General features: G+C 39.8%; 2 protein-coding genes across 2 annotated transcripts in view; one reads left to right on the forward strand and one right to left on the reverse strand.

Moving 5' to 3' along the window:
* Nucleotides 1–3,895, forward strand: part of LOC139744449 (regulator of G-protein signaling 12-like) — a 77,349-nt gene extending 73,454 nt beyond the window's left edge. The window contains exon 18 of the mRNA XM_071654885.1: nt 2,268–3,895. Coding sequence (XP_071510986.1) covers nt 2,268–3,895 — 1,628 coding nt within the window. The remainder of the gene's footprint in view (nt 1–2,267) is intronic.
* Nucleotides 3,896–15,378: 11,483 nt separating this feature from the next.
* The window catches only part of LOC139744450 (unhealthy ribosome biogenesis protein 2 homolog), a 29,999-nt gene continuing 18,225 nt past the window's right edge, over nt 15,379–27,152 (reverse strand). Inside the window, exons 17-27 of the mRNA XM_071654886.1 lie at nt 26,371–26,521; nt 25,024–25,296; nt 23,060–23,185; nt 22,047–22,734; nt 21,382–21,488; nt 20,931–21,044; nt 19,762–19,875; nt 19,027–19,265; nt 18,333–18,380; nt 16,828–16,939; nt 15,379–15,534 (exon numbers count right to left, since the gene is read on the reverse strand). Coding sequence (XP_071510987.1) covers nt 15,379–15,534; nt 16,828–16,939; nt 18,333–18,380; nt 19,027–19,265; nt 19,762–19,875; nt 20,931–21,044; nt 21,382–21,488; nt 22,047–22,734; nt 23,060–23,185; nt 25,024–25,296; nt 26,371–26,521 — 2,128 coding nt within the window. The remainder of the gene's footprint in view (nt 15,535–16,827; nt 16,940–18,332; nt 18,381–19,026; nt 19,266–19,761; nt 19,876–20,930; nt 21,045–21,381; nt 21,489–22,046; nt 22,735–23,059; nt 23,186–25,023; nt 25,297–26,370; nt 26,522–27,152) is intronic.

Below are 27,152 nucleotides of genomic sequence, written 5' to 3' on the forward strand. Positions count from 1 at the left end.
TTGTCCCAATGCATCACTGCATCAACGACTCCATTTAGTTTCAAGCATAAGAGCCTTTTATACATTAAGTAGCACAAGCAATCTGACAAAAAAATCAGACATACCTTTCTGTGACCAATGGGATGGATGATTATTTTTGCATCTGTGCTGTTATCATTTTTTTTTTTGGTTAATTACTCATTTGCAGTCTATGCTCAGCATTGTAGAACATGGGCTGTCATGTCATGTCATGTAGTTGGGATTGTGAGGTCGTGCGGGTAGTGAGGGAAAGCGCTTGTAACATTTTGCTCTCTGGCACTCCTGTGAAGAAGCCTCACAAGAATTAGAATTAGGCGCTCCAACAGAGGAGATGACATAATATGGGCAATCATGTTTTGAGTTGCAATGAGGAGCTGTAGAGGGCGACACTGCACAAAGAATTTTTTTTAAATTTCATTATTATCATTTTTTTTAGTTCAGTGCTTTATGTCCATGCATACTAGGCAGCAGATTCAGCTCTGTGAAGATGTGCTATTACCTGCAGACAATGTTCGTGCTAGCAATATGTGCATTTGGAAAAAAAAAAAGAATTAAAAATCTTAACACTAATTGAAAGGCAGGAATCAACTTTTTAACTGCAACAGAATAAGCCAGGCTAACCATAGCAGCGTGTGATATCACCTCCCTCACTTCACTCATATTTGTTTTGAAGCCTTAACATCACAGACCAGTGAGAGAAAAAAAAAATGTGTTCCTGGTCCACTTAATTCTAAAGCCATCAAGCAAAGTCTAAAAGTTAAATGCTATAAACTAGGGGATGACCTTTGTCTTTCCATCCATCAAAGAGTGATCATGGTGGGATGCAGTAGAGCTGATGTTTCCCTTTAACGCAGTAACATAGGCACTGCAGTGGCTCTAAACACACATCCTTCAGGTTCCAGAGTGGCAATATGACCATGATACCACAGCCCATTCCTCCTAGGAAACTTGATGGGTCCCAAATGAAGTCCAGGGGGGAGGATGAACTAGAAAGTTGCGACAGTCAAGTGTTATGGACTTGCATCCTTATGCATACCGGCAGTATGACATAGCACATTCATTTCGTTCCAAGTGGCTTTTTTATTTTGTTTCAGCTCAGCCAATTATGCCATCATTTCTTTTGATTTTATTTTTACATTATTCAAGCTCACATATTGTTACAATTTTGATAACACATTAGCATAGTCAATAGCATTCAGAAAAAGGATTACACATCTGCCATTGTATATTGGTTACATTGTATATTGGTTACATATTAGTGTTGTCATAACAGTTATGCTAGCTGTTGTTTAAATGATATCTATTGCAGTCATAATGAAGTTAACATGTAATATTTGTCAAAACTTCAGTGTGGTATGATAACATGACATTCTTTATTTCTGCTCTGTGAAAATATTAGTAAGGACGTCTTTTTAATTTTCCTTTTTTTTTCACTTGATTTAATTCATTCAATACTTCAAAAGACCATAAAACTTCTCTTATTTCCACTTTCTGTGTTTCCCACTTTTTCTTACATATTCCGTAGTGCTGTGCAGGGAATATTCTTTCCTATGTATCTTAATCTTACAACACCTTATGGTTAAGGGCTCACAGAATTGCATGCGGACCACTAGCAAGTTCTCTCTGTACTCTTTTTTTGCTTTGGGGATCACGCTGTTACGAGTTGCCAAATTATTTTTGATGCACTGTCTCTTCAGGCCCCTGCCGAGTGCCAAGCAGAAGTAACATGCTCATTTGCATACATGTCTTACACACTTTGTTCTGTTTTGTTTTGTTTTATATTGTTTCCAGAACACTCAAATCAAGTTTTTTTTGAGTATCGGTACTTTTGAATACAGTATATATAGGAGAATACATAGGAGAATCCTAAAAGACTTTCATCACCAAGAAAAGCATACAAAGAAAGATTGAGTCCACATTCTGGTGAAAGAAGCTGGCTAAGTTTATCAATGCACGAAAACAGTCGAAATAAAAAGCACAGAAATTACATGGAATTCAAAGAAGAAATGTAATACTACTGGGAATGAGATGTCCATGTACCTGTGATGTATGATGTTCACTACAAGCAGGTGGATAAGTAGTGTCTCATTGATGATTATTCACAAAATGAATGTCAATAGATTGCACTCTTTGGGTACATTTTTGTCAGGTATTACTTTGATATGAGGAAGATGGTAAGGTTAAACTCTTCAAGGTGTACCCTTTGTTCATTGATGCGTTCTTTTCCTCTCTTGCATCTCTTTCACTAGATCTCATTGCCATGGTTTCAAAAGCCCAGAATAAACGCCTTGATGACCAGAGGGGCCTCACACTCCGCAATCTTGAGCTTCCAGACTTTCTGAAGGTGCCCAGCACATCTTTATCCTCCGCCAATCCCATTGATAACCGTCCAAAGAGTTCTCTTGGTCTTCCCTACGGGACGCAACCACTGGAGTCCTCCGGCAAGAACCAGCAGCACAAAGAGCTCACGGCAGCCGACATCGAAGCTCTCAAATTGCGTCCGAAGTCCACGCCTCCCAGACCGAATGCTGTGGTGAATGGTGGGGCAGTGTTCTCTGACGGCATCTTACCCACGCATTCTCAGGCCGAGGAACTGTTCGGCGGTTCGAATCCACGGAATCCGGTTGTGCGATTCAACGACACTGTCGTGAGTAGCACCTACCGGGACACCTCGTGGGATGACACGTCTACTGCAAACTACAGCCAGAAACCAGACATGGTGCCTCTGTCTATGACACCAGACTCTTACCAGTTGGGAAATTACCCTGCAAATCAAGCGGACAAATTGAGTCCACGAGCCTACGGACACAGTCTGAGTGATGGGAATGACTCCACCGACCATGGTCACAACAACACCGCCTACTCACTGGAGTTTAATAGCTCTTACGGCAGCGGGGACCAACCCAGTTTGAATGCCACTCTCACCTCCTCCCCATCGGAGTCCAAGCTCCCGCTGCCCCCAGTGTCAGACCTTGACTCTACCTTACAGGAGACCATGGCAAACTACACACCTCCCCCTTCACTAAACAACAAGCAGGAGAGTCCTAGCAGAGACATTGGCTCCCCCAGGCAGACCCCCATTATACACCCCTTCAGCGCTGGGAGCACCCTGCCAGGTCACACGCCAGATCTACTGACCAAACCCATCCTGGACTCAGGTAGCTATGCCTCCAATGGCTACTCGCGCAGCGTCTCTGCCGCGCAGCTGTCCTGCTCCAACAATAACAACACCTTCCTCCCGAGTTCCAAGAGTGTTCCGGACATACAAACAGAAACGAATAATTGCTACTCAAACTACTGCCCCATCCCCACCACTCCTGACGGGAGCTTCTATGGATTGAGTCCCGCAGTTGAGGCGCCGCCAAAGGCACAGCCAGATGTGAGCCAGATGTACAGCCGGGTCTTAAAGCCCCCTCCCTCATACCACAGCAGCAGGGGTGCTGGGATAGGGAGAACTATCTCTGCACCAAGTATGAACTCTACGGGTGCTCTGTCAAGTGGCACTCAGCCTGCTGGTCGACAGGGTTCACAGCATGGAGAGTTCTGGTCCAGAGTGACTAGTTCCGGTGCTGATGCCCAGACCACACCAGGGTTGCATGGCTCGCGTGAACAAATCCCATACAAGAAAGTTGGTGCCCACCCAACATGGTCCCACCCCTCTGCAGCAGGAGCAAGACCAAGAGTTTCGTCCAGTGGTACCATAGGTGGTGCCAGCGGTGCCTGCAGTGGCTCGTCAACAGGGGCACAGGGTTACACCATGCCTGCCAGTGGTGGTGCCTACCAAAAGAGTGCAGCCAGCGGAGACACTAATTTTCAGGGCAAGGAGACTGTCATCATCTCAAAAGACGGCAGAAAATTGAGAGCAACCTTTGTGTAGAGGGAGGAATGGGACAAGATAGGTTTGGTTACTCGTCAGTCCATGGCGTAACAATCGATCCACACTGTTGATTGCTGCAGGATTTTGTGGAAGGTAACTGAGAGACTGCGGGCAAGCTGATCCTTGCTGTCGCTAATCTGCATCATAAGAGGTTGACTTGGGCATCAGGTATCACTTTATCCCAGGACCCTCCGTCCCTGAAGTGCAGCATTGTACTTATGTATGTCTGCACATTATCGACACCGTCAATTCAAATGAGTATCCTTGCTGTCGTTTTTGAGCAACCACTTTGTTCAATGAGCATTTTGTAATGGGAGAGATGACTGCATTTAGCAAAAGTTTGCTAACTGAAGTCATACCATGTCCAATACGGCAAATTCAATCTCTCTTAAATGTGTACATACTAAATTTGGCATGCATGATAACATGCTTCACAATATAATGTACGTGCCATATAGCCATCCATACTCACTTGTAGTCCAGACACTGTTAACAACTGGAAGGGACGTACATCAAAAGCTAGCCCATGGTGCATGGGAATTCAGTCTGGAAAATGTTGTGAGAACGACTTTTTTCTTTTTATATTGAACAAATTTTTGTAAAACAACTAGCACTGGTATTGCTCATAATATTGCAGTTTTCTGTCGTCACTTGCCACTACACTGACAGGATCACCCTCATGGGAGATGGCTCCCGTCAATATATAATGGCTAGTGCTGACAGTCAGGTTTGTTCTCTTGTATGACTGTATATCGTGAGTTTGTGTGCACTTTTACCAATGAATCAATCACCGATTTTATGAGAGAGAGTGCGAGCGAGCGAGCCAGTAAGAATAGATACAGACAGAGAGAGAGATTCTTTTAAACTGTCAAAACTCAGCATAAGTGGTGTATGAATACTAATATCCTTAAAGTTACTGTCTATGTCATTCAAGTCACCATTACAGTATATTCAATTGTGCTTCCATTAATCAAACTATACGAAAGAATGACGCCTAATGTAAATATGATTTTCTTTTAAAAATCATGTTTTTGTTTTTAAATCTTATATACTACATGTATGTATCGCCTTGTTTGATGATTGCTTTTGCGTCAATCTTGGTAAATATCATATGTTTAACATCATTATGAAGGATCCCGATGAGGTATGAATTTATTCATTGGTGGGTGCCTTTTGCAGGAATCATTTACACGTGAATTAGCCTAAGCCAGCAGTGTCAAGTGTGATACAGAGATAATGACAGTGATCTTCTTTTAGTTTTGAATGAAGTTCCTCTGTGGTTATAGATATAAGTGGAGGTACATTGTAATCTCATATAAATGAAGATTGTTGGTGTGAATTGATGAATGGTATGTACACTCAACTGACAGTTGCCAGAAACAAACAGGGAACAGTGAAATCACTGACACATCCATTTTTTGGGGGTGTTTTTTAATAATTTTAAATCAAAGAGGCCTTCTGGTGTTGTACGTGGCAGACCTGATCAGTGGGGTGACTCATGCCATTGTTGGTTGTATGAGAATTTCTAATATGAGACGACACGTTTTGATATTGTGACGACAATCAGTAGAAATACCACGAGTTAGTAAATATTTCAAGACAATCTATATCATCTTGATTCCGTGAAATGCCTGTTGTTGTTGTTGTTGTTGTTAAATCTAGTAGTCCTAGAGTGACTCCAGAGTAACTTTCAGGATACTTCCCTTAGTCCTCCAGGTAGGAAAAATGCACGTTTATGTACATAACGCACTTTAATTGGATGTAATTTAATTTCTTTCAGAATCATTTGAATCAGATTTTATGTAAATAATGTAAATGTAATTCTAATGTCCTTATTATATTCATTATATCTAAGAATTGAATCTGCAGTTTTTTGTGTTTTTTGTTTTATGTTTTTTATGTTCAAGAAATCTCAGAATTAAGCCACAAAAAATATACAAAAAAACCCACCAAACTTTGTGCTGAGTATATTGTATGGCCGTATGCATCCTCTTGAAATTATAGTGAAAGCTTGCTGATAGCAAGGTTACACTTTGAAAATATAGGACAATGTGAAAGAGTAAGAATGACAGGAATTGTGCACTTTAGTGTGTAATTAATCTATACCATACAGGGTCTACTTCTAATGAGGCTGTAAATGGCAATTCTCATTATTATTGTTATTATTATTTCATGTATTTCATATACATATATTTGCTGTGGTAGCTGCAGTGTGTACACCAGCTTGTGTTAAGCCAGGCTTGCTTGCCAGCTGAGAATTCATTACATCATGTGCAGGCCTTGCCTGATACTGGTACTCCTCACAGCCTATCTCATGATGACTGTGAGTGTGAGAGAGATCTGTCCTGTCCGACCAATTTTAGTGCAGAAATACCCATGGGATTTATCAATCAGCAAGGAATATGCTCTTATAATCTTCTTGTAAAACTTCCTGTCTGATATGCATACTTGTAGTAGTGGCCTTATGCTGAACGTGTTTCATTCACTAGCTTGATAAATCATGGTAAGATTTTGAAGTGACTTACAAAACATATTCAGTGTATGAGATTTTATTTCATGCTTAAATTGTCTGTCATTTAATTCTGCTCAACATCTGCGGTATGATGCAGAGCTACCAAGTCTCACGCATTCTGCGTGAGACTCAAGCATTTACGGTCCGTCTCACGATCTCACGCATGGCATACATTTTTCTCACGCATTAGGTGAAATCTGCAACTTGGGCCTATTAGTAATGAGCATAGCTCTAAGGATTGAAGTGATAGTTGCAATTGAAGGTATATTTCCCTTTTGTCTTTTAAAATAAGTAAAAAATAGTCTCTTAAGTATGCACCTGATCGCACTATTAAGAGCTAAAAATTGAAAAAGCTCCCTACTAACCCCTCCCACACCCTCACTCGCGCGCATGTACGCGTACCAAGACGTTGAGTCATGAAAATCCCACTCATAAAATTTTTTTGAACTTAGCATCCCTGTATGATAGTTTGCGAGGAGTGAGGATTAAAATGAGACACACATATTCTCACACAATAAATCAACTTGCCATTACACCAGAAAAATTGGCTTTACTTGATAAACTTGAAAGTAGTGGGATCTGTAGTTGTAGGGGAGTCCAAAACTGTCCATACACAGGATATGCATAGATTTTGCAGGACTTTGCTGTTGACAAGGAGGCCTACCATGTAGAATGACTGTAGTGAACTTGTTTTGCTCACTATGTCAATGGTTGACCCATAAACTGACAATTTGTGGAGGTGTACAATATGTCATGTACTATTGATCTGGACAGATTTAGTGCCTCTTGCTGAGAAGAAGTCTTTTGCTCATTAAACATTTATCATTTCACTTTCTACCACTTTAATGATATATTCACATTTTTTCATCTATTTTTGTTTTGTTTTGAATTTCAATGATAATTTCAAATCACTGGTCTTATTCCAAGTTGTATTTATGCACCAGAAAAGCATTCTTGTGGTAAATAGCTGAAAGCACAAATCTAGGATTACCTGCTTGGTCAGAATGTCATTCAGATAGAACTTAAGTTGTGGAACAAAGTTCAGATGTGTATTGCTCCAAATGTAGCCATGTGTTTTGACTCATAAAATGTTGGTGAATGATGTCAACATGCAGATATTGTGATAGATTCCTTGAAATATGGGTTGCACCTGTAGAGATTAAAATGAGTTCTGTTTGTAGATACATGTATTTAATTCATATATAGACTCTGTACCAAATGCATTCAATGCATGTCATGAGGGCTTCCTATTATTAGAATAAAGTTTTTCTTTGATATTTTAGTGCATATTTCTCTTGTCAATATAGACACACTTGATGCACCCTATGAAAATCAATGACAGATATTGTTTTGTATAGAGCAAACTGTATATTGATTCTACAGTGTAGTATAGAGCAGTCACCTCAGTCCAACTAATGTGTGTGCAAGTGCCAGTGCTTGACTGCATTTTCAATATGGATGGCCTGCATATTTTGAGGGAGTTAAACTGAAAAGATATATCTATCAACATTACTTCTGTGCTTGTTTGATGATATCAGAGAGATAGACAAAAACTTCGTCCCAACCCCTTGATGTTGTCAGATTTTATCTTAAGATAGCTTTATTTGACGAAGGATACATCCGACCACCGATTATGACAAGATTGTCCATCATGAGCATTCACCATGTTTAGGCAATGCTTAGTTCTAATAGATCAGTAACCTTTTTGTCTGTCTAAGTATTTTTTACTTTAATAACTAACTCATTGTTTTTCATTGAGTACATTATATCCTCCCTTCTATGTGTCTGTCTGCATAGCAGCAGGGTGAAACCATGGAGCTACTGCTTCTTGTAAAGCTCCGTGGTGAAACCTAAACTGTGTCCAAGGAGTGATCCTGAACATACACTGTGAGTGGAGGGTTGCTGAAGTAATTAAGAATCCATTTAGTGTGAAGTGCTAATCAGTGAAGAGTTGTGGGAGGTCTAAGAGGAGATTAATTGCTTCATAGTCCCAGGTATAGCATCGGTATGTATGTGTCTTCACTCAGACCTTGCTGCATGGTTGGGCAATCCATGAACAACATTTTTACAGTCACCCAAATCCATTATGGTTACAGCTCAAATGCCTGTTTTGGCTTTGTGCAAAATATACCGTCACATCAACAAGTGATCACTTTTGTTATTAGAGACCTATTTGCCATCAGTATGTGACCTGCTCCTGACTTCTAATTTTGACCTTTTGTCCCAAAATGTGAGTTGATGAATGTGAGATGTGTTTCAAAACAAAATGAAAGCTGATTCTTTGTGCCATAAAGATGCTCCATTCCATGTGAAAACAGGGTATTTTTGTAATGAACAAAAGCAAGGAAATTACTTGTGCCAAGAACAATCTTTTGAGAAAGTTGATGTGAAAGACTCGGGAGATGGGCATGTAAAGTGTCTCGTATCTATTATGGTCTCATGCAGCTGCATTTGCCTCGTCGAAGAGAGGGAACAAAATTAAAGGGGATGACGGACAACTTGTCATTTTTTTCTGGTCATTTCCCCTTGGTTGATGACTACTTCATGTCGGGCTCATTTTCAGACCATGAGGCCATTTTGCTCCACCCATTGGGACACCCACCTGTCAACCTGTAGATTTTATACAGCAGCTACTCATCAAGTAACTACAAACTGCCTTTCTGAGTGGATGTTGATGATTACAATACGTGTCAATATGTATGTCGATGATCGTTGTTGGTTTTTTGATTTGTTGTGACAAATACATATATTCATATTTATCGAGAGCATGAGGTACAATTGCACATATTCATATACAGTGTATGAACAGGGCTACGTAGTCATGTATAGCAAATGGACAGATCCTTTTTTTTCTCTCTGTATTTAACGCATTGTTGCTACTGCATCTGTCCTTATGCACCTGAAATAGAGAGGCTTTTGAATCTGAGGTAAATGACTTGTGATTTTTGAATTACCAAAGACACTTTTCCTACATACGTGTACATATTTTGTAGAGTTCATAACACATTTTGTAATCATCCTTTCAAAGAGGATGGGCTAATGTATATTGCTGCATTTTTACTGAATCTGTTTACTGCGAAAAATGAAAGTTGGATCAGTTGCTTCAGGTCACATCTGATGCGCTTTTCTCTGCGGTCGCCCCTTGCCTGGAATGTGTGAATATGAAATGCCCTTTTGCGTCATTCTGAAGTTGATGTGGTTGTTACGGTCAGGTGTGCCACATCGGCTGCAAAAAAAAAAGAAGGTGAATAATCCTGTGTCTACAATTGTGCGGCATTTATCGTGGAGCACCATCACATGCATATCAAAGAATTTGTGAATTTTCATTTTTCACCACAAGATATGATTATTTTTGTTGTTGCTGTGTAGCATATGTACTTTACCATGTGTGTTCAGCCATATTTACAGATGATGTTCTGTCATTATTGGCGTCCTTGGAGACTGTGCAGTAGAAGGCCGTACCAACAGCATGTATGATACAGAGACACGAAGCTGGAAGAGAGCATTTCTCACATACTATTGTGAAAGTCTTCTTGACTCCAGCTCTGTTTACCACAGTGGAAGTGGTGAGCAGCATCGTTTTATGCACAATCCAAAGTCACCTTGCTTTGGGTTATTTTTTTTTTCTTTTAAGCCTCTATTTTCCAAATCTGTATGCAAACTTTTCAAGCACAAGTTCACAGGGCCTAATTTTACTGGTAATTTTGACTTATTGAGGCTTTTTGTCTTTGTCTAGAGAGGTTTAGGTGGAACAGACACGAGTTTAATATCTAAATTGCATACATTTTCATGGAATTGATTGTGTCATGAAAGTATGCAAATTTAAACTTTTAAAACTCAGGGTTTATGTAAATTGGGTGAAGGCTGGCTGATGTATATAACATAAAGTTGCACTTGTTTTAGTTGCATTATATAATGCCATACTTTTTATGTACCCTACAGTATATAAATGGAGTTCGTAGAGAAATATATTATTTGCATAATTTTGTATTATTATTCCGTTTTCATTCACTGTATTTCAAATCTATCACTAACCTGAATTGCAGTTTGCTTTTCCCCATGACCCATTGTGTATTTAACATCCATTTATATGAATTATTATATAAGAGATATTAAATATTGTTGATGTGCTAGAAACCTTTCTCTGGTCTTGTCAGATTTGTTTATGTCGTATTCATTGTCCGTATACTACGGCGGTCATATCAGTGTGAATCAGTTGTATGCCGAATGGAAGGATGATTATTTTTTCAATTCAATTCATTTTATTTTCATACTTCTCATTTATGAACATTACAACAGAAACCAGACAAGTTCTTTTACCTTGTGAACAATGTGCAGAAAACAAACAATATACATGGTGATAACACAGTAATTACATGTAATGATAACTGGTCAAATACGAAATCGAAATGGGGTTGATCAAAGAGAAGTATGATGGGACCTACATGATTATTGATCAGTGTAAACTAGCAGCTTTGCTTGATGGTGCGAGAAGAGTCGGCGGTGTAGTTGACTGGTTCTTTAATGTATTCAGATCTTATGCATGCTTTCTTTATGAAGGTTGCCCTTAGCAACCACAAAGCTTTCCGGAGGCTTGCCCCACCTAGCAACAACTAAGTGAATTCCTGCCCATGGAACGTAATTGGTGGGAGCAGGTGAATGAAATGCTTCATTACTAGGCTGTAGAAAAAGAAATTAAATTGTAATTTAAAGTAAATTGTAATACAGTACAGAAACGGTCTTCTAAAGTATATTTATTGTGACAATATGTTCTGGTGAAGGTGCTGGGGACGTGAGAATATACACGTATGCTGTAGACTCCATGTGAAAGTGAAACAAATGAGACTTCCTAATGTCCTTTCGCCTGCTCTGAAAGTGTAGACCAGATGACATGCCTAACTAGAAATGTCGCTATGGCGACTGGTATGCCTCCGCCATAATGCATGATTCTCCTAATAGGTCTATAGTACATGTGGACAATGTGTGATTACATTTTCACAAAATTGGCAAAATATTGAAATGACATGTTTGTCACAAATGTATTGAATGTTTACCTTCCTTGACCTATGTTTAATTGGATGAATAGGAGAGCATGTATTTGGGGATTTAAGAACTTTAACTTGACTTTGACCATTTCATAAGTTTATGCACTGAGTAATTTTCAAGGTATGGAGAAAAAGCGCGATTTCTGTATTGAACAGTAAATTGTTATCATTTTCATCTGGCCTTTGATTTATAAGAGAAGCACTGTCAGGCAGAACATACATAAATTCAGCATGTACTAAGTTTCAAGATAACTTGAGCCACTTCCGAGATATGGAGAAAAAAGTAAGTTCAGCACTTTCACTTGATCTTTGACCTTTTGACCTTTGACCTTCTTGGCAAAAAAAAAAAAAAATCTCAGAGAATCTCTATTGGGTTAGACATGCATACATCAAGTTTTAAAAAAAAATATCCTGCTGGCATTGCATAAATATAAGGAAAAAAGTAAGATTTTGAAGTATTGCCCTTGACCTTTGACCCCTGACCTTTGACCCCATGAACCCTAAATTCCCTAGATAACCACTGCCAGTCAGTAGATGCATATACACTATGTTCCATGAAGATACCTTGAACAATTTCCAAGATACAGAGAAAAAGGTGAAATTTTAACATTTTACTTGACCTTTTGACCTTTGACCTTTTGACCTCATGACCCCAAACTTTCACCAGAGAATCTTAATTGGGTAGTACATGTACACACTAAGTTTCAAGAAAATATCTTCTGGCATTGCATAGATATGGGGGAAATAGTAAAATTTTAAGCATTTTACCTTGACCTTTTGACCTTTGACCTTGAGCATGTGCACCCAAAAGTTGATAGGCACAACTTCACCCCCTAATACACATACATGCCAAGTTTCATTAGGATACCTCAAAAGGTTTTGGTAGTTACCCTGTCCACAAAATTCATTACGGACGGACGGACGGAAGGACGGACGGACGGACGGACGGACGGACGGACAACCCGAAAACATAATGCCTCCGGCACCACTTCGTGGCGGAGGCATAACAACTTCCTTGACCTGATGGTGGCATTTCTGATGTGTATCTCCAGAGGAATGTGGTATTGGGGGGGGGGGGGGGCGGGGTATCATATTCAATTGGAACAGTACCATGAAATCATCACCAGTTGAAGTCTATGCAATGTGTGTGATACATTTTCAGCCAAGTTTGGGCACTTGGACAGATGCTTGCATCAATTCTACTCAGTCAAAGAAGGATGTTGTCCTGAGTTCTGGGCCCATTTCATAAAAGATGTTTATAGGATAGCAACTCTTGCTGGAATGGCAACTTCACATTAGCAACAGCCAATCAGGAAGATGGATTCTTTATATTACCACGACAATTGCCATTCAAGCTAGAGTTGCTATCATATTAACTTTTTATGAAATGGAGCCCACATGTTACAAGCTGCTGCAAGTACATGTGTGTGTGTGTGTGTGTGTGTGTGTGTGTGTGTGTGTATGTGGTTTCATTGCAGCATTTATAAGGACAATTTGAAAGGCAGTCATTTGAAGCTTATATAGAGTGACAATGAGTGCTAGTGCATAGGAGGCTCCTTCAATTGCACCAGAATCATGATGTTCAGAAAGTTGGGGGCAAAACTCACTTGCACTTTCAAACACACTTGCACACAAATCAAAAAGCTACCACAATTTTATCTGTCAATGTCACATTGTTATATATTTTTTATTTCTTTTTATAAGTGCAGTACTCTAATCTTTATGAAACATTTCTCTCTTACTGGACTTAACAACACACAGGAATGTGAACATCTGTATCTTGCAAAAAGAATAGCCCTTTCAATATTGTTACATGAGAAAGAGTACAAGCATATTGTTTTCATTCTTGGTTTGTCTAATATTTTGAAGATGACACCTTCTATGTAAGCGTAGGCAAACTTAGATTGGTACAAAAATGTGAATTTTCAGTCCCAAAGACACTCCATTTTTTTTTTCATTTACTGTCAATGTGGAAACTCGAAAATAATCATGACACAGTCAGCTGTTCACTGAAAGCCTTTAACAATATCTCCCAATTTACTTTTCATTTCTCAGAAGCGTAGCAAAAGTAAAAGCTGTCCTATCATATTGCCACAGACAAGGCTTTTACCACAATTTTACGAAATATAAAAAAAAAAGCACCAATGTTCCATGATGGAATACCAATCATGTGAAATGCACAATTCAAAGGACACTTAAGCACGGTACAACATAAGACATTAAATCATGAGATTATTTAAGCAGAGAGGTGAAGATTGTGCTAGGACAGATAAACCTAATGGCCCGAATTCACGAAGGTGGTACAATTGAAACCAAGGTTTAAACCATGGTTTCAATTGTACCACCTTCATGAATTTGGGCCCATGGCAGTGGCGGATCCAGGGGGGGGGGGGGGGGGGCGCAACCAGCGCACCCCCCTTTAATTTTCGTTAAAAACAAAAGAAAAAAAAAGAAAAAAAAATGAAATGAAACCAGGAAGTGGCACTAGAAATATTAGTCACGCCCCCCCCCCCCTTTACAGAATTCCTGGATTCGCCCCTGCATGGGTTCCTTTTTCCGACAAGTTTGCCAAAAAATATAGATCAGCAGTTGCAATCTTATTAATACGTTTGTACAGAGGGAGACAACTGATAAAAATCTGTTGTAAAACTTAAGACATGTAACTGCCCATGACAGCCCATAATTCCATATGAAGAAAGTTGACTAAGCCCATACACACACGATGAGCAATGTGTTGCAAGTTTAACATGCATCCCACTCAAGTCTTATATAAGTTAAAGTGAAAACATACATGTAGTTCTCATATGCCTGCAGAACTGTAAAATTTTGCCCTAAAATGTACACATATGCATAAGAGCGATGTCAAATAATGCTGCAATATTACACAATGCCAGTTGGGTAATGATGAAAATGCAAAACTATCCCAAAAGGTTCTCTAGAAGTCTTACAGAATCCGAGCACACAAAATAATGGCTGCTTCACAGTTTTTTATAGTCGATCATCGATAATCCACCAATCGGGACACAGCAACATCCACTGATCTTCCACGCTAGTGTGAATTGCTTGCAGCTCGTTGGAAAATATGATCACAAGGGCATGACTGATTATCACGTAACATTCTACTTACCTACTAATGAAAAGGGAGGGTGCTTTAGGAATAAAAATTCTGTACTACAATCAAAATGATTTTACACCTCTAATCTCAAAATAACTCAAAAACAACTCAACATTGTGAGAAATTGCATCAGCCAGCCAATTTTCTTGGTAGACCCTTTTGATGTATCGCAACTTCTATGAAATGGTGAAAGATGAATTTTGAGCCCTTGTGAGAACTCCATTTTGGCTTAATAACATCCCCTCTCTCAAAACACACACAAACATAGTCACACACACACACACATACACACACACACACACACGCACACACACACACACACAATCCATGAAACTGGTATGATGCAACAATCAAACTTTGGGTCGAGTTGTGCAAAAGGGGGAAAACTTTACTTTCCCTATTCTTATTATTTTTCTTTCTGCCATCTATAGATGAAAGGATATTTAATCAAATATGTTATGTTCTGATAATAACTTGATAATCATGATAAAGCAACCATGAATTCCTTCTTCTGCTACTATTAAAGAGAATAAACAGACCGTGTTGAAATTGTGAAAATATAATTTCAATTGAAACCATAAAGATGAGAAATGAATATGAAACCTTCAAAATATCAGACAAATCATATTAACTGATTCACACAAGCCAATATATTTGTGTAGTTTCTCACGGTCATTACCCCGTGACTTCCAAACACTTTTACCACTTTGGTAAAATAATGTCGAAGAGGCTTTCTTCATGGCATTGAAAGAAGAAAGAAAGGAGTCAAAACCGGTGTTGATAAATACGACGTTCGACATCCTTTGCGTATTCAGACATGTCCAGTGTACTTGTGGTGCTTCTTGTAGTCTGCATAGAAAGCTTTGAAGATCTCCTTCAAGTTGACGGGCAGGGTGACATGGAGTAGGGGGAGGGTCTTGTCATCACACACATCAACGATCTTGTAGACTCCTTCCACCAGTGGTTTCTGTGAAAACAGTTACAGAGGGTTGTGAAATAAAGCCATAATGTACACTGAAGAGGCAAGAGGTGTTTTCGAGTATTTTGTTTTTAATTAGTCACTTTGCTGCTAAAACAATCCTTGCAACTCTATTTGAGAGTTAACTGTTTGTGAATGAAAGTCATTACTGTATACTCCATATATTTAGCGAGGAAAATATTTCACAACTTGGGACTTGTATGACAATTTCGTGGGTGATTGGAAACCGATGGACTGAGAAAGACGTATTATTACCTTCCAGGCAAAAATTAGCAATTTCTCACCTTGGATACCATTACACTATACATCTGAGTTATGGCAGGCAACATTTTTGAAACTTGTAATTTCACAAGTACAGTATTGCAAAATAAGAACACGGTAAAAAAAAAAAAAAGATACTTCAGGGTGATTTTATTTACTCAATTTTTGAAGAATTTAAACCCCCCCCCCAAAAAAAAATTCCTCCCATAATATAGCCGTGCTGTATGCTGTCTCCAAGGGGAGAAATTCCAATTATTCTCCCGAAGAGACAAAATATTTTTTCTCATGCCATCAACAAGGTTCTCTATTGCAAACTCAACCACTTGCTTACACTGTCTTACAAGTCCCAAACTGCGAAATATTACACTGCCAAATTACCGAATGTGACCCACACAGCACAATAGTCTTGCCGTTTAGTCTCATTGTCTTACATATTACAAGACATATACAGTGCACTCCCATTATAACAAACACAGTTATAACGAAATTTCGCTTACATCGACGTAAAAATTCGGGCCAAAACATTATCTGCTCTATGTTTTTTATTGTTTGTATGTTCCGTTATGATGAAATTTTGATATCACGAAAGAAAACTGCCGGTCCCGAGGACTTTGGTATAACGGGAGTCCACTGTACAACCTAGCAAGAAGTTTCTTATTCTACCAAATAAATGCTACATCTTGCTGGAATCATAATGCTGTAATTTGTGCTTTGATCAGGCCCTCTTTTTTCTGACAAAGCCGGTATTCTAAGTTTCAGCAAGACCTGCCTGACCTACTGTGGTAAAAGGTAGGAGGTGTCAGCATTATTTTAAGGTGAATTATTGACTTTCTTTGAATGCTGTTAAACCACAAATTTTTGCGTGCATGAAACTTTCACAAACTTTGCAAAGAGCCATGCCTTCACAATCCAATACATATGAGCGGCACACTTCATGCCTCGAAAAAGGCTGTCGGCTCCAATTTGCAAAGGTTTCACGCCTCCAATGTTTTAGTTTTTTGGAGCCAAAGTTTTCCCCACCTTGACAAGGGGAAGCAGAGTGCCCCTCTGCAAGCCACTGACATACTCTGTCACCAGGTAGATTCCATACTGAGATAGGTCTCGCTTCAGAGAGGCCAGGAGGGAATACAGCCTGTGAAATGCCACACAGAATACGGATGACATGATAGGCAAAACAAGTGACAAGATGAACAAAGGTCAAAGGTTACAAATCTGCTGGCAGCAGCAATTAATGCTCTTGTGCAAAGCTTCTCATCGTCTTTATGTAGCTCTCCACAGAGACTCCAACCTAAGCGTCACTTAAACTGGAGATTCTCCCACCTGGGCCATGTTTCATAAAGGTGTTCGTAAAGTTACGTATGACTTACGAACAACTCATATATGGCAAGCCAAGTGGGTTTCCTTATCATTGCTAATTTCAAATTACTGTAAAACATGATATATTCGCGGCAAGAAATTTTCGCGAATTGGAGCCAACGGCCTATTTTGCGGCATGAAATTTTTGCGAATCGCCATTGGCATTCAATGCATACAGCGTAGACAAGAACTTTCACATGCATCTTAATTTTGCAAATCTTTGCGCTCGCGAAATTCGCGAAATTAAAATGCACGCGAATATTCCTCGCTTTACAGTATAAAGCTAAAGTTGACATTTGCAGACAATAATGATTATTTTTACATATTAACACACATTTCTAGTTGAAATTGGGTTTTTGCCCCAAAGTAGATGAAATATTGACATACAATCGTACTTTGTTAAAACGTAAAGAAAAAGAAAATGGGCACACATATTGGCAATTCGTATTCCAGTCATTCATAAAGTCATGCGTAACTCTATGGACAGCCTTATGAAACAGGGCCCTGGACCTCCCTACCATACTGGAGACTCTGATCATGTTACTGTGAGCACAATATTATGTGCACAAAGGGCCACATCCCTTGCTACTGGGGTCCATGGTCTCCTTAAGTGCCCTGGAAGTTCAAAGTTTATACTTTATGTATTCTGGTGCTATCTTGGCCTTAGTTTTTTACATCATGACAAAATTAGAGTTGGGTTGGAGAAAGCTAAATTATAAGCGGGAGAAATTATATCTTCAGGCAGGAGACGCACAGTTAAAGTGGGAAAAATGTAATGGTTTGTTTCGAAGGCAAAAACTAAATGTAGTCAGCATGCAGGTAAAACAGGACTATTTTTAAAAATTCTTTTACAAATGTTACTCTTCCTTAAATCTCACCTCTGTTTCATATATATCTCATACTCTCATTCAGATTTCCAGTTTCTTTGACTTTTCAAAAAGGAAATGCTACATTATGGTCATAAAAAAGACTTAGTTTCAACTGAGAATTGTAAAAGTCATGCGTCAGAACATCATTTAATCAACTTTTTTGTTCATGACATCCCCAAACCATCACGAAACAGCCGTGGTTCAGTTGTTGTTTGTTTTTTTTTGCAACATCCCCCAATCACCACTTCCCCACCATTGTGCTACTGTAGAAAGGGTCTTTATCTCCCCCCGTGATCTCACCTCTGCATGTTTTCCGCACACGAAAAGAGTTGCTCGTCTGACAATTCCCTTCTCCTCCCACTCTGTTGGGCACTCCGGTCCATCAGGGTGGATAGCAGTCGTATGGGGGTAGCAGTCAAGAATATAACAACATCGCAAATTATAATGAAGCCAGCAAGATCATATCATACTCTGTTTGTTTTATTATTTACAAAGATCAATTTTTTTTGGACCCTTTTTCACGGGGAAGGACGGCTTTGAAAAAGCCAAGCTCATACACACACAAATATTCCAGAGCCACTCTTTTGAAGTTCAAATTATATTCCCAATGCTATTCCAGCTGAGACATTACTTATCAATCTGAAAGTAACTGGCAGACACCTGTATGTGCACGTAAAGAAAATCTTCCAAATTATGGAAAGATTCTAGTCTGTAGTTGCTTGATATACAACGTTGAGAGTAGGCTTGAGGTAAGGTATGTTCTTTTGCTGTTCTATGGCAATATTGATCCTGTCTGCCAACTATTGTTAATCCTCTCCAGAATGGCCAACTAGTGGTTGCTTCTTATTCTCTGATATTCAGTATGCATGTGATCAAGGGTAGGTAAGACTTGTTATTGTAGAAAGCTAAAACATGTCACTTATTACACAGTACATGCCCCCTCTAGGTTTAAATTTGGTGTGTACTCTGAAGGGTGTAAGTGCAAAGGGGCCACTGTGGTCTACTGATCGTATGAGTACATGTATGTGAAGTGAGTGAAAGGATATGATTGACACAGCTGATGTAAGCTGGCAGAGCCCTTAGGACGGCACCAGGGTAACACAAGAGGAGACTGTTGAGGATCTGGAAGGCGGCAGTGAAGCATGCTGGGAAGGACACTGCCTCCATGGTGTCGAACGGCACTGCTAGGCACTGGTGCATGCTGGGAAGGGCATGTTCCACAGGTAACAGGTCCTATGAATGTGTTTGAAAAAAAAAAATCATATCTCCCTCACCTATAGTTACCATCAGATGCTGAAGCATAACGTCTTCCTCACAGATCCAAATAGTGGTTCTGTATGGACTCTATTTTCTTGTCTAGACAGTATTATTTTTCCATTTTACAATGGAAAATCCCAGCACAGTACATTTGGTTCGCTATTGCAGGCAATTATGCACAACTGGGTGCAAATGTGACCATTCAATAACGCCGAGGTGGCACAACTACATCATGACTATAATGTGCTGAAAGAATAAAACACATCCCTTTAAATTCATGTTTATGAAAATTGTGAATATAAAAGATTACAGATAAATCCCTTACAATGTACTTTAGTCATATCACAGCCTGGTAAGTTGTTAAACACCATCGCTGCCAATGATGGGGACACAGATAGACAAACTTATCTACATCACTCTGTATTTCTTAATGTGAAATCAAGAGGTAAAATAAAGCTCCCCAATGTCATACCTTCCCTTGCGCAACAAATTTTGCCACTGTTGAGAGCAGTGCAGCAAGGAGGGCGCCCTCTGTAGAATGTGTACCCACAGTCTGCTGTAGAATTGTTTGGCAACTCCGGAGTACCTAGAAAGAGAAACCACGAAATACGATGATAGGAAGTGCTGATGCAATCATCAAATGTAGAAGTTCTACTTGTTGCACAAGTGTTCGGAGCATGATATCACTCACAGCAGCATTGTGTTAATCTGGGTGCCAAATGATTGACGAAATGAATACATACTTACACTAATTATTGCTTTTTTACATCATGTTCCCGGCGGCCATGGCAGTTATGTTTCAGGCCACCGTGGACAAAACGGGATGGACGTGAGACAACGAAGGGGAACGGGATGGGCAAACATGACAGGCTGTGATTGCTGTGGATGCCGAATCAGATTTTTAAACTGTCAAAATATTTGCCACAGCAGTCACGGTGCTCATGAGAAACCTAGCAGGCCGCCATAAAATGTAGTGAATGTGACAAAATATGACAGCCTGTAAAAGGTCGTAACAAAACTTGAAGGTGGTCCGTATTGCGATGCGGCTACATGTTCCCTGGAGAGAGGACTGGAAATAACAAGACTAGAATACGGAGAGGGTAAAGAAGGAGAATATCACACCTACCCACGGAGGACAATGTACTACGTTTCGGGCAAACTGGGCTGCAGTGGGCTTCCAGGAACATAGTGTAAACATAGCATTGTCGTTATAACCATAGAAAAAAAGTACAATTTACAGCAATTCGATCGCAGCAAATCATTGACTGGATGACTCTGCCTTCTCAAATGGTCACTTCAATAAATCAGGAGAATTACTTTTTTAGAAACATGCAAATGGACTTCACTGATCTTGACCTTCAACCTTTTGGGATTGACCCTGCACCCAACATGCACAAATGAAATATGTGCGAATTCACATCTATCCTTCTTCACACAATTTATGTTGGCATTGGATTTTCCAAGCTTTAGTTATGGCTGCTTTAAAAAAAAAGAAGATGTGTTAAAGAAATTCGGGGTGCACAAACATTCATTACTTTCCTTTACTTACATTTGCCTATAAAACATCCACAGAAAACACGCACACAGACACAAAGGTACACACATGCACAAACAGACAGTGTTGAAGTGTTGATAACTCACCCTTGGTGCAAATTCAACGACTACCATGTAGCTCTCCATTGAAAGTGTTGCCGATGGCAACAGTTGCCAGGTTGCAAGAAGAGACTCCAATTTCCGACTCTCTGTTTCCATGTCCTGGGATATAAAATAACAGGAACCATGTCTCATTTGAATCACTGTGTGATATCTAGCTCCTCAAGCATGAACCCTATGTACATGGAGTATATAAACCAAATAAGGTATGAAGCCTGCTTCTAGAGTGGTGTTCAACCGACACTTAGACAATAGAATGGGATCAACAATTATCTATTCCATACTGGGTTTGCAGAATTTCATGAGTTTCATAAAGTATACAAAAGTAGACATGCAGTTAACACTTCTTTAATTTGAAATTGCTATGGAAAAAAGGATTGGCTTGCAAGTAAGTTAGAAAGAGTACCAAGCGTGCATCAAAAGTACGACAAACACTTACCAATTGAGTGAGCAACGTTTGAAGTGTTGACCTCAGATCAGCTGTCGCCATGGCATTCAGAGTGACCAATAGCAGGCCTTCTAGCTGCTGTCTCACTGACCGATGACCTTGTTTTGGTGATGACAAAGAATCAATTTGGAGTGCTTCCCGTCATTATCAAACTTAATCAGCTGATGGAATTGTAAGGTAGATCCTAGAACTCTAAGGCTTCTTTGATTACTTTACCCACATGTACTCTATCTCACCTTCTACTTTAATAGGCAAAGATTTTTTACTAATTCCGAGCAAAATTTATTGAGCTTTGAGGGTACAACCAATGTTTTACCCTGAACCAGCAAAACAATGACACATCACAAGCAAATAAGTCATGATTTGTATAGAATAGAACATTAACATATTTTTCATTCACTGTCCTTTCAAATTTCTACAACCTGCACAAGAAAAAATAGTCTAAATTTAGGTACCTTTCACCTGTCTTTTGACACTACTGTTTGAAGTTCCTGAATTTGTACAAGTATAATTTGATCATACATTTGTGTGCAAATCTCACTGAGAAAATGTATACATTTTTTATTTATCTTTTTTATTTTTAACAGCATCAACTGAATAAATGAAATACAGACATATTTTTGAGGTAATGATTACCAACTGTCTGGATGGCATACCTTCAGAAGACTTGGTGATAAGACCCAGGTGTAGCGCATCCCACACTCTTTGAGCCACTGAAGAAGTCCTCCTGACTGTACAGTATGATGCCAGGTACTCCAGGCAAGAAATTGTCACACCTAGGTGATCATTGTCATCTTCCTCTATGTTCAAGAGTCTCTGCAAGGACAGTGAGAGCGCCCTCTCATGGCAGTCTGAGAAACATTGCCAGTGGCTCTCGCTGGTTTTGTGTGAGTCATCGGGACTGTCTCTCTCCTTGCCCTTCCCCCTCTCCTCATCATCCTCATTATCATCCTCATCATCAGCAGCATCATCGTCGTCAGGCATCACTTCAGAGATCGATTGTTCTTTGTCCATCTTCTGTGGGGGTGATGTCCCATCCCGAGACATGAGGAGTGTTCTCGCAGCCTTCATGACACTCTTCATCCACCACTCATCAGGCATGACCCCCTCGGGCGTGGCCAGCAGGCGTTTAAGAATCCCAATGAGCGACGCCTTCAGCTGGCTGGTTAGAATCACAGCAGGAGAGCTCCGAGACTCCCCGTTAGGAGTCCTGCGTCGACCGGCAAGGTGAATTTGCTGTACAAGTGTGGCTCCAATTGAGAGTAGCAACGCAGCACCTGGCGGTGAATGTATAATTTTGGAAGACCGGAGCTTCTCGATGCAGGGTGTCAGTCGATCACAAATCTGTTGGATACAAAAACCATGAAACGAATAGTACTTGTCGGGGAGAGATATACATCTGTAGTTGTAGCTTTTGCATGCTGGCAAGTGAGACACCTAAAAATTTCATCTGGGAGTGCTACTTACCTAGAGTTGGAATCAAAAGCATAGTTGTATATCATTTATGCATCCATAGCATTTTAACAAGTGCTCGCATGAATAAAAGCATGTCCAGCAATGCTCCCAGCTGAGTAGCACTGCAGTTTTATCACGCAAAAAATACACCATCCAGTAAACCCCTCCCATCATTCACATGCTTAAAACAAACTATAGCCAGCCAATACCATACCTTCACCAGGTAATTGCTGAGATTGTCCGAGGCTGTGCTACATCTGACCTTCTTCTTGAGGCACAACAAAGCCAAGTTCTCTGTAGCATCAATGAACTCAGTTGGACCATCATGCATGGAATCAACCTGCACAGAGATGCAGTATCAGAAGAAAAGAAAAAGTTCAGGACAGATATTCATATTATGAAAGCAATAATATTCCAGCAAATCATGTTTACAAATGGATGCAACATATTCTGCAAACCTACGTACATTTACATTCCATCGTACATTTTGCCATACCTGCAAAAATGTACGATGAACTTCACATTATACACTAATTGTGATGTGTCCAGTTGCTTTACCATGGAAGATGAACAGTTTAAAATACTTTATGCAGAGTTTCTTTTCTATTGTACTTCTAAGGGTGGGATTTCACGGAGCACGCGAACGATTTGCGAAGGACGCGAATGGCAAAATCCAGCATTCGTATTTTGGTCTGCAAAAGATCGCCAAACGAACGTGAGGGTTCGGAAGCGTTGTCAATTGTTCGGGAATGTCGTTTTTACTTCGGCGAGAATTTCAAAAAAGTTTGAAATTTTCTGCGAACCTTTTCCGCACACTTGGTCGTGATTTGCTCGTGAATTGTTCTCGAAAGTGTCTTTAAAGCCTCGTCATATGCGCAAGACCTTCGCAAGACAGGCGCGATGTTCGCAAAATGTTCGTGAAACCCCAAACAGACTTTGAAACTTTGGAGAATGTCTCGCGTATGTTACGCGAAATCTGCGAAGTTTTTCCGATCATTTTACGACGTAATCGCAAACTGTTCGCGTACCTTTTGAGACATTCTCGCGAACTTTTAGCGCACGTTTGGGGGATGTATGACCTATACGTTTTTTACCAATAAAAATCGTAGCATACACCTAAACATCAGACAATTATTAACAACCACAGTAACAAAAGAAATTAAAGACTAGCAAAGAGAAAGAAATGTTTGATATACGAAAAAAAAATCGCTAAATACACTAAAAATTAATCTAAAGTATGTAAAATTTCATTTGAAGTATAGAGATTATGTGTTGGAGGAACTGCAAAAAAAAAAAAAAATCAAATGCTTTACTAGTGGAGATAGGTCCTAGGAAAAAAAAAAAATGTAGGCAAGCACACGATAGAGAAATGAGAGAAAAAGGAAGGAGAAATAGAGGAAAGAAAAACAATTTCAACTTAAGACAGCTTCCGCCTCTCCTTGGGTACATTTCTCCCATGATTATTGAAAATTTTTCGTTGTTCGCATTTCTGTCGCGTGTTCTTCGTGTACGTAACATGCTGTACTTTAGCAATGATGCACACGACATTCGCACATACGTCGTGGAAACTTCGCACAAATTGCGCAAGAATAGTTTTCGGCTTCACTGTCGGAACACATTCGGAGAAAAACTTTTCCGAATGTTGGATTTTGTCCTTCGCGTCCTTCGCAAATCGTTCGCGTGCTCCGTGAAATCCCACCCTTACAAGGTAGAGATATAACATTCCAAAGTAAAATTCAAGTCAAACAACTCTATAAAAAGCAATAGTATACCCTGATTCATCTACACACATTTGATGCTGTTACACTTATATTCTTTTCTTTTTTCTTTTGTTCTTTTTCTTTCAGGGTTTTTTTCTTTCATTTCTAACAACGTAGAAAAATAACAGACCAAAGTAAAATTTAGGTCAAGTAACTCTATAAAGAGCAATAGTTTACCCTGATTCATCCACACACTTTTGATGCTGTCACAATTGTATTCTTAACCACTCCCGCATGATTGTCTCATTCTGATAATTCCTGAACACTTCGCAACACCACTGGCCTCATCTTTATATTTCTCAGTTTGCTTCCAATAACAAAATAAACATTGTACACCTTCAAAATATGAGGGCAAAAACGTGAAAGTATACTTCATTGACAGTTTCCCACAATGTGTTTGGGATATAGGTAGTCTTACCTCCAGACTGGTTTCAGCCAGGATGGCCAGGAACCGAGAGTACAGCCCACTCAAATCATCGTCTGCTACGACATCCACACTGTGCACCCCTCTCAAGATGACCGCCTGCAGGTTTCTGAGTGCCGCAGACAGCCCCAGCAGGTCACGTGACCTCGTCGTCTTCCTTACCGAATGCAGGAGGCGAGTGACGTACTGATCCACAGCTCCAAGTACCACCAAGCATTCGGTCTGATTGCTGGGAGATAGGTGGGCCAGGGGAAGGTGTCTGAGCACCTGTGCAAAATTGAATTCACAACATACTAGTAATTGATCAGTGTGCCTTTGGACTTTCATTTCTGTTTTACTAAAGGGGAGGAATTGTAATTTCAAAACAAACCACTGGGTATGTGGCCAATTACTTCTCAACCAAAAGATACTCATAAAAGTAGCTAAGAGGAATTTTAAGGTAATATATTTTCTCCCTATTCGCCTAACAAGGTAATGAGAAATGAAGACTGCAATCATTCACACACAACATGCATTGTAGCGATACATGCTACGAGGATATAACAAATGGAGATCTCGCAAGTTGATGGAGCTATCTTGTAACCTGGGACCTTTGTTAAGAAAGTGCTTCCACATACCACAATGAGACACAGTGCATGACAACTTAAAACATATTCCAATAGGAAGCAAGTGAGACAAGGGGCTGAAAAGTCGTCCTACAAGGAAATTGCAATAAAAAAGGGGGAGGGATCACACATGTGTATCGAACTCATGTTGGGGTCCAGATGTACAATCTGTAGCTCAAAACAAACTTACACCTACAGTCTAGGCATATTACAATAATCATTCAAACATCTTCATACTGTAAAACTGACACCGCAAATTAGATCACCACCATCAAATAAAAACATAATGAAATCTAATTAAAAAAACATGATATTGTGTGCACATTTTGAATCTTAATCCTGTTGGGAGAGGATTTGACATATTGGCCCTAATTCACAGAGGTGGTACAAATGAAACCATGGTTTAAACCATGGACAAAAACCATGGAGCGCCAAGTGTCGCACGGAATATTTCATTAAGAAATTGGTCATTTTGTCAACAAAATGACTGTTTCGCTAACAAAATTATCGTTTTGTGGGCGAAATGTTCATTTAGTTAAAAAATGATGTCATTTTGTTCCAAAATAATCATTTCATCGACGAAATGACTAATTTTGTAATGAAATATTCCATGTGACACTTGGCGCTCCATGGTTTTTGTACATGGTTTAAACCATGATTTCATTTGTACCACCTTCATGAATTCGGGCCAATGAGTTTATTCTGAAATATCTTTATCTAAATCTTGGCACACTACCTCCAAGAGACAGGTTCCTTGCTCTAACAAGTCTTTGATGTGTTTGGTCTCCTTCGATTGGTGAGAGACAGAGGCAAGATTGCTGAGACGCATCATGTCATGTTTGACGCCACCTGTTAACCCGACCTTCTTTGCGTTCATTGGAGATATGCTACAAGGAGAAAAAGGTGTCATTCCAAACTCACGTCAGTCATCAAAACAAAAGAAGCTGGATGTCTTACAACTCATCATCTGACTACTTTAGATTGCAAAGATGGCGTATGCTCAGTCAAGATCAGCAGGGCTTGAGCCCCTCTTGCTTTTCAATGACATGCACATGTATGAGGTTTCTTTCTTTACTGTAGTTTGACTGAATGGATGCTTCATTGGGAGCCAGATGCCTTTACACCTACCAAAATCAATAACACATTGTCATACTTCTCATATGAATCAAAGGGACCTTGAAATCCTAGCCCCTAACCCCCCCCCCCACACACACACACACAAACACACACTTGTGGCTCTCCATACTAAACAGGAAAAAACAATAAAACCTACAACATTTGAGGGTTCCTTCTCAAGATTATCCCCATCAAGAAGGGGAAAGAGGCACTGACCCTTGACCCAATCAACTACCAGCCCTACCCCCTCACCCCCTCCCCCACTAAAAAACATTCTGTGGCCACTGAATCATACACAAAATAGTGACATTCCTCTTACAAGTCACAAGGTGCAGACATCTTTGGGTGCGTTCGAGCGCTCTCCTATTGAAGTAAACTGAACCGTACCATACCAAACTGAAC

This window comes from Diadema antillarum, unplaced genomic scaffold (assembly GCF_040938485.1).
Source record: "Diadema antillarum isolate AM-2024a unplaced genomic scaffold, OU_Dant_1.0 seq00001176_RagTag, whole genome shotgun sequence".
Lineage (NCBI taxonomy): Eukaryota > Metazoa > Echinodermata > Echinoidea > Diadematoida > Diadematidae > Diadema > Diadema antillarum.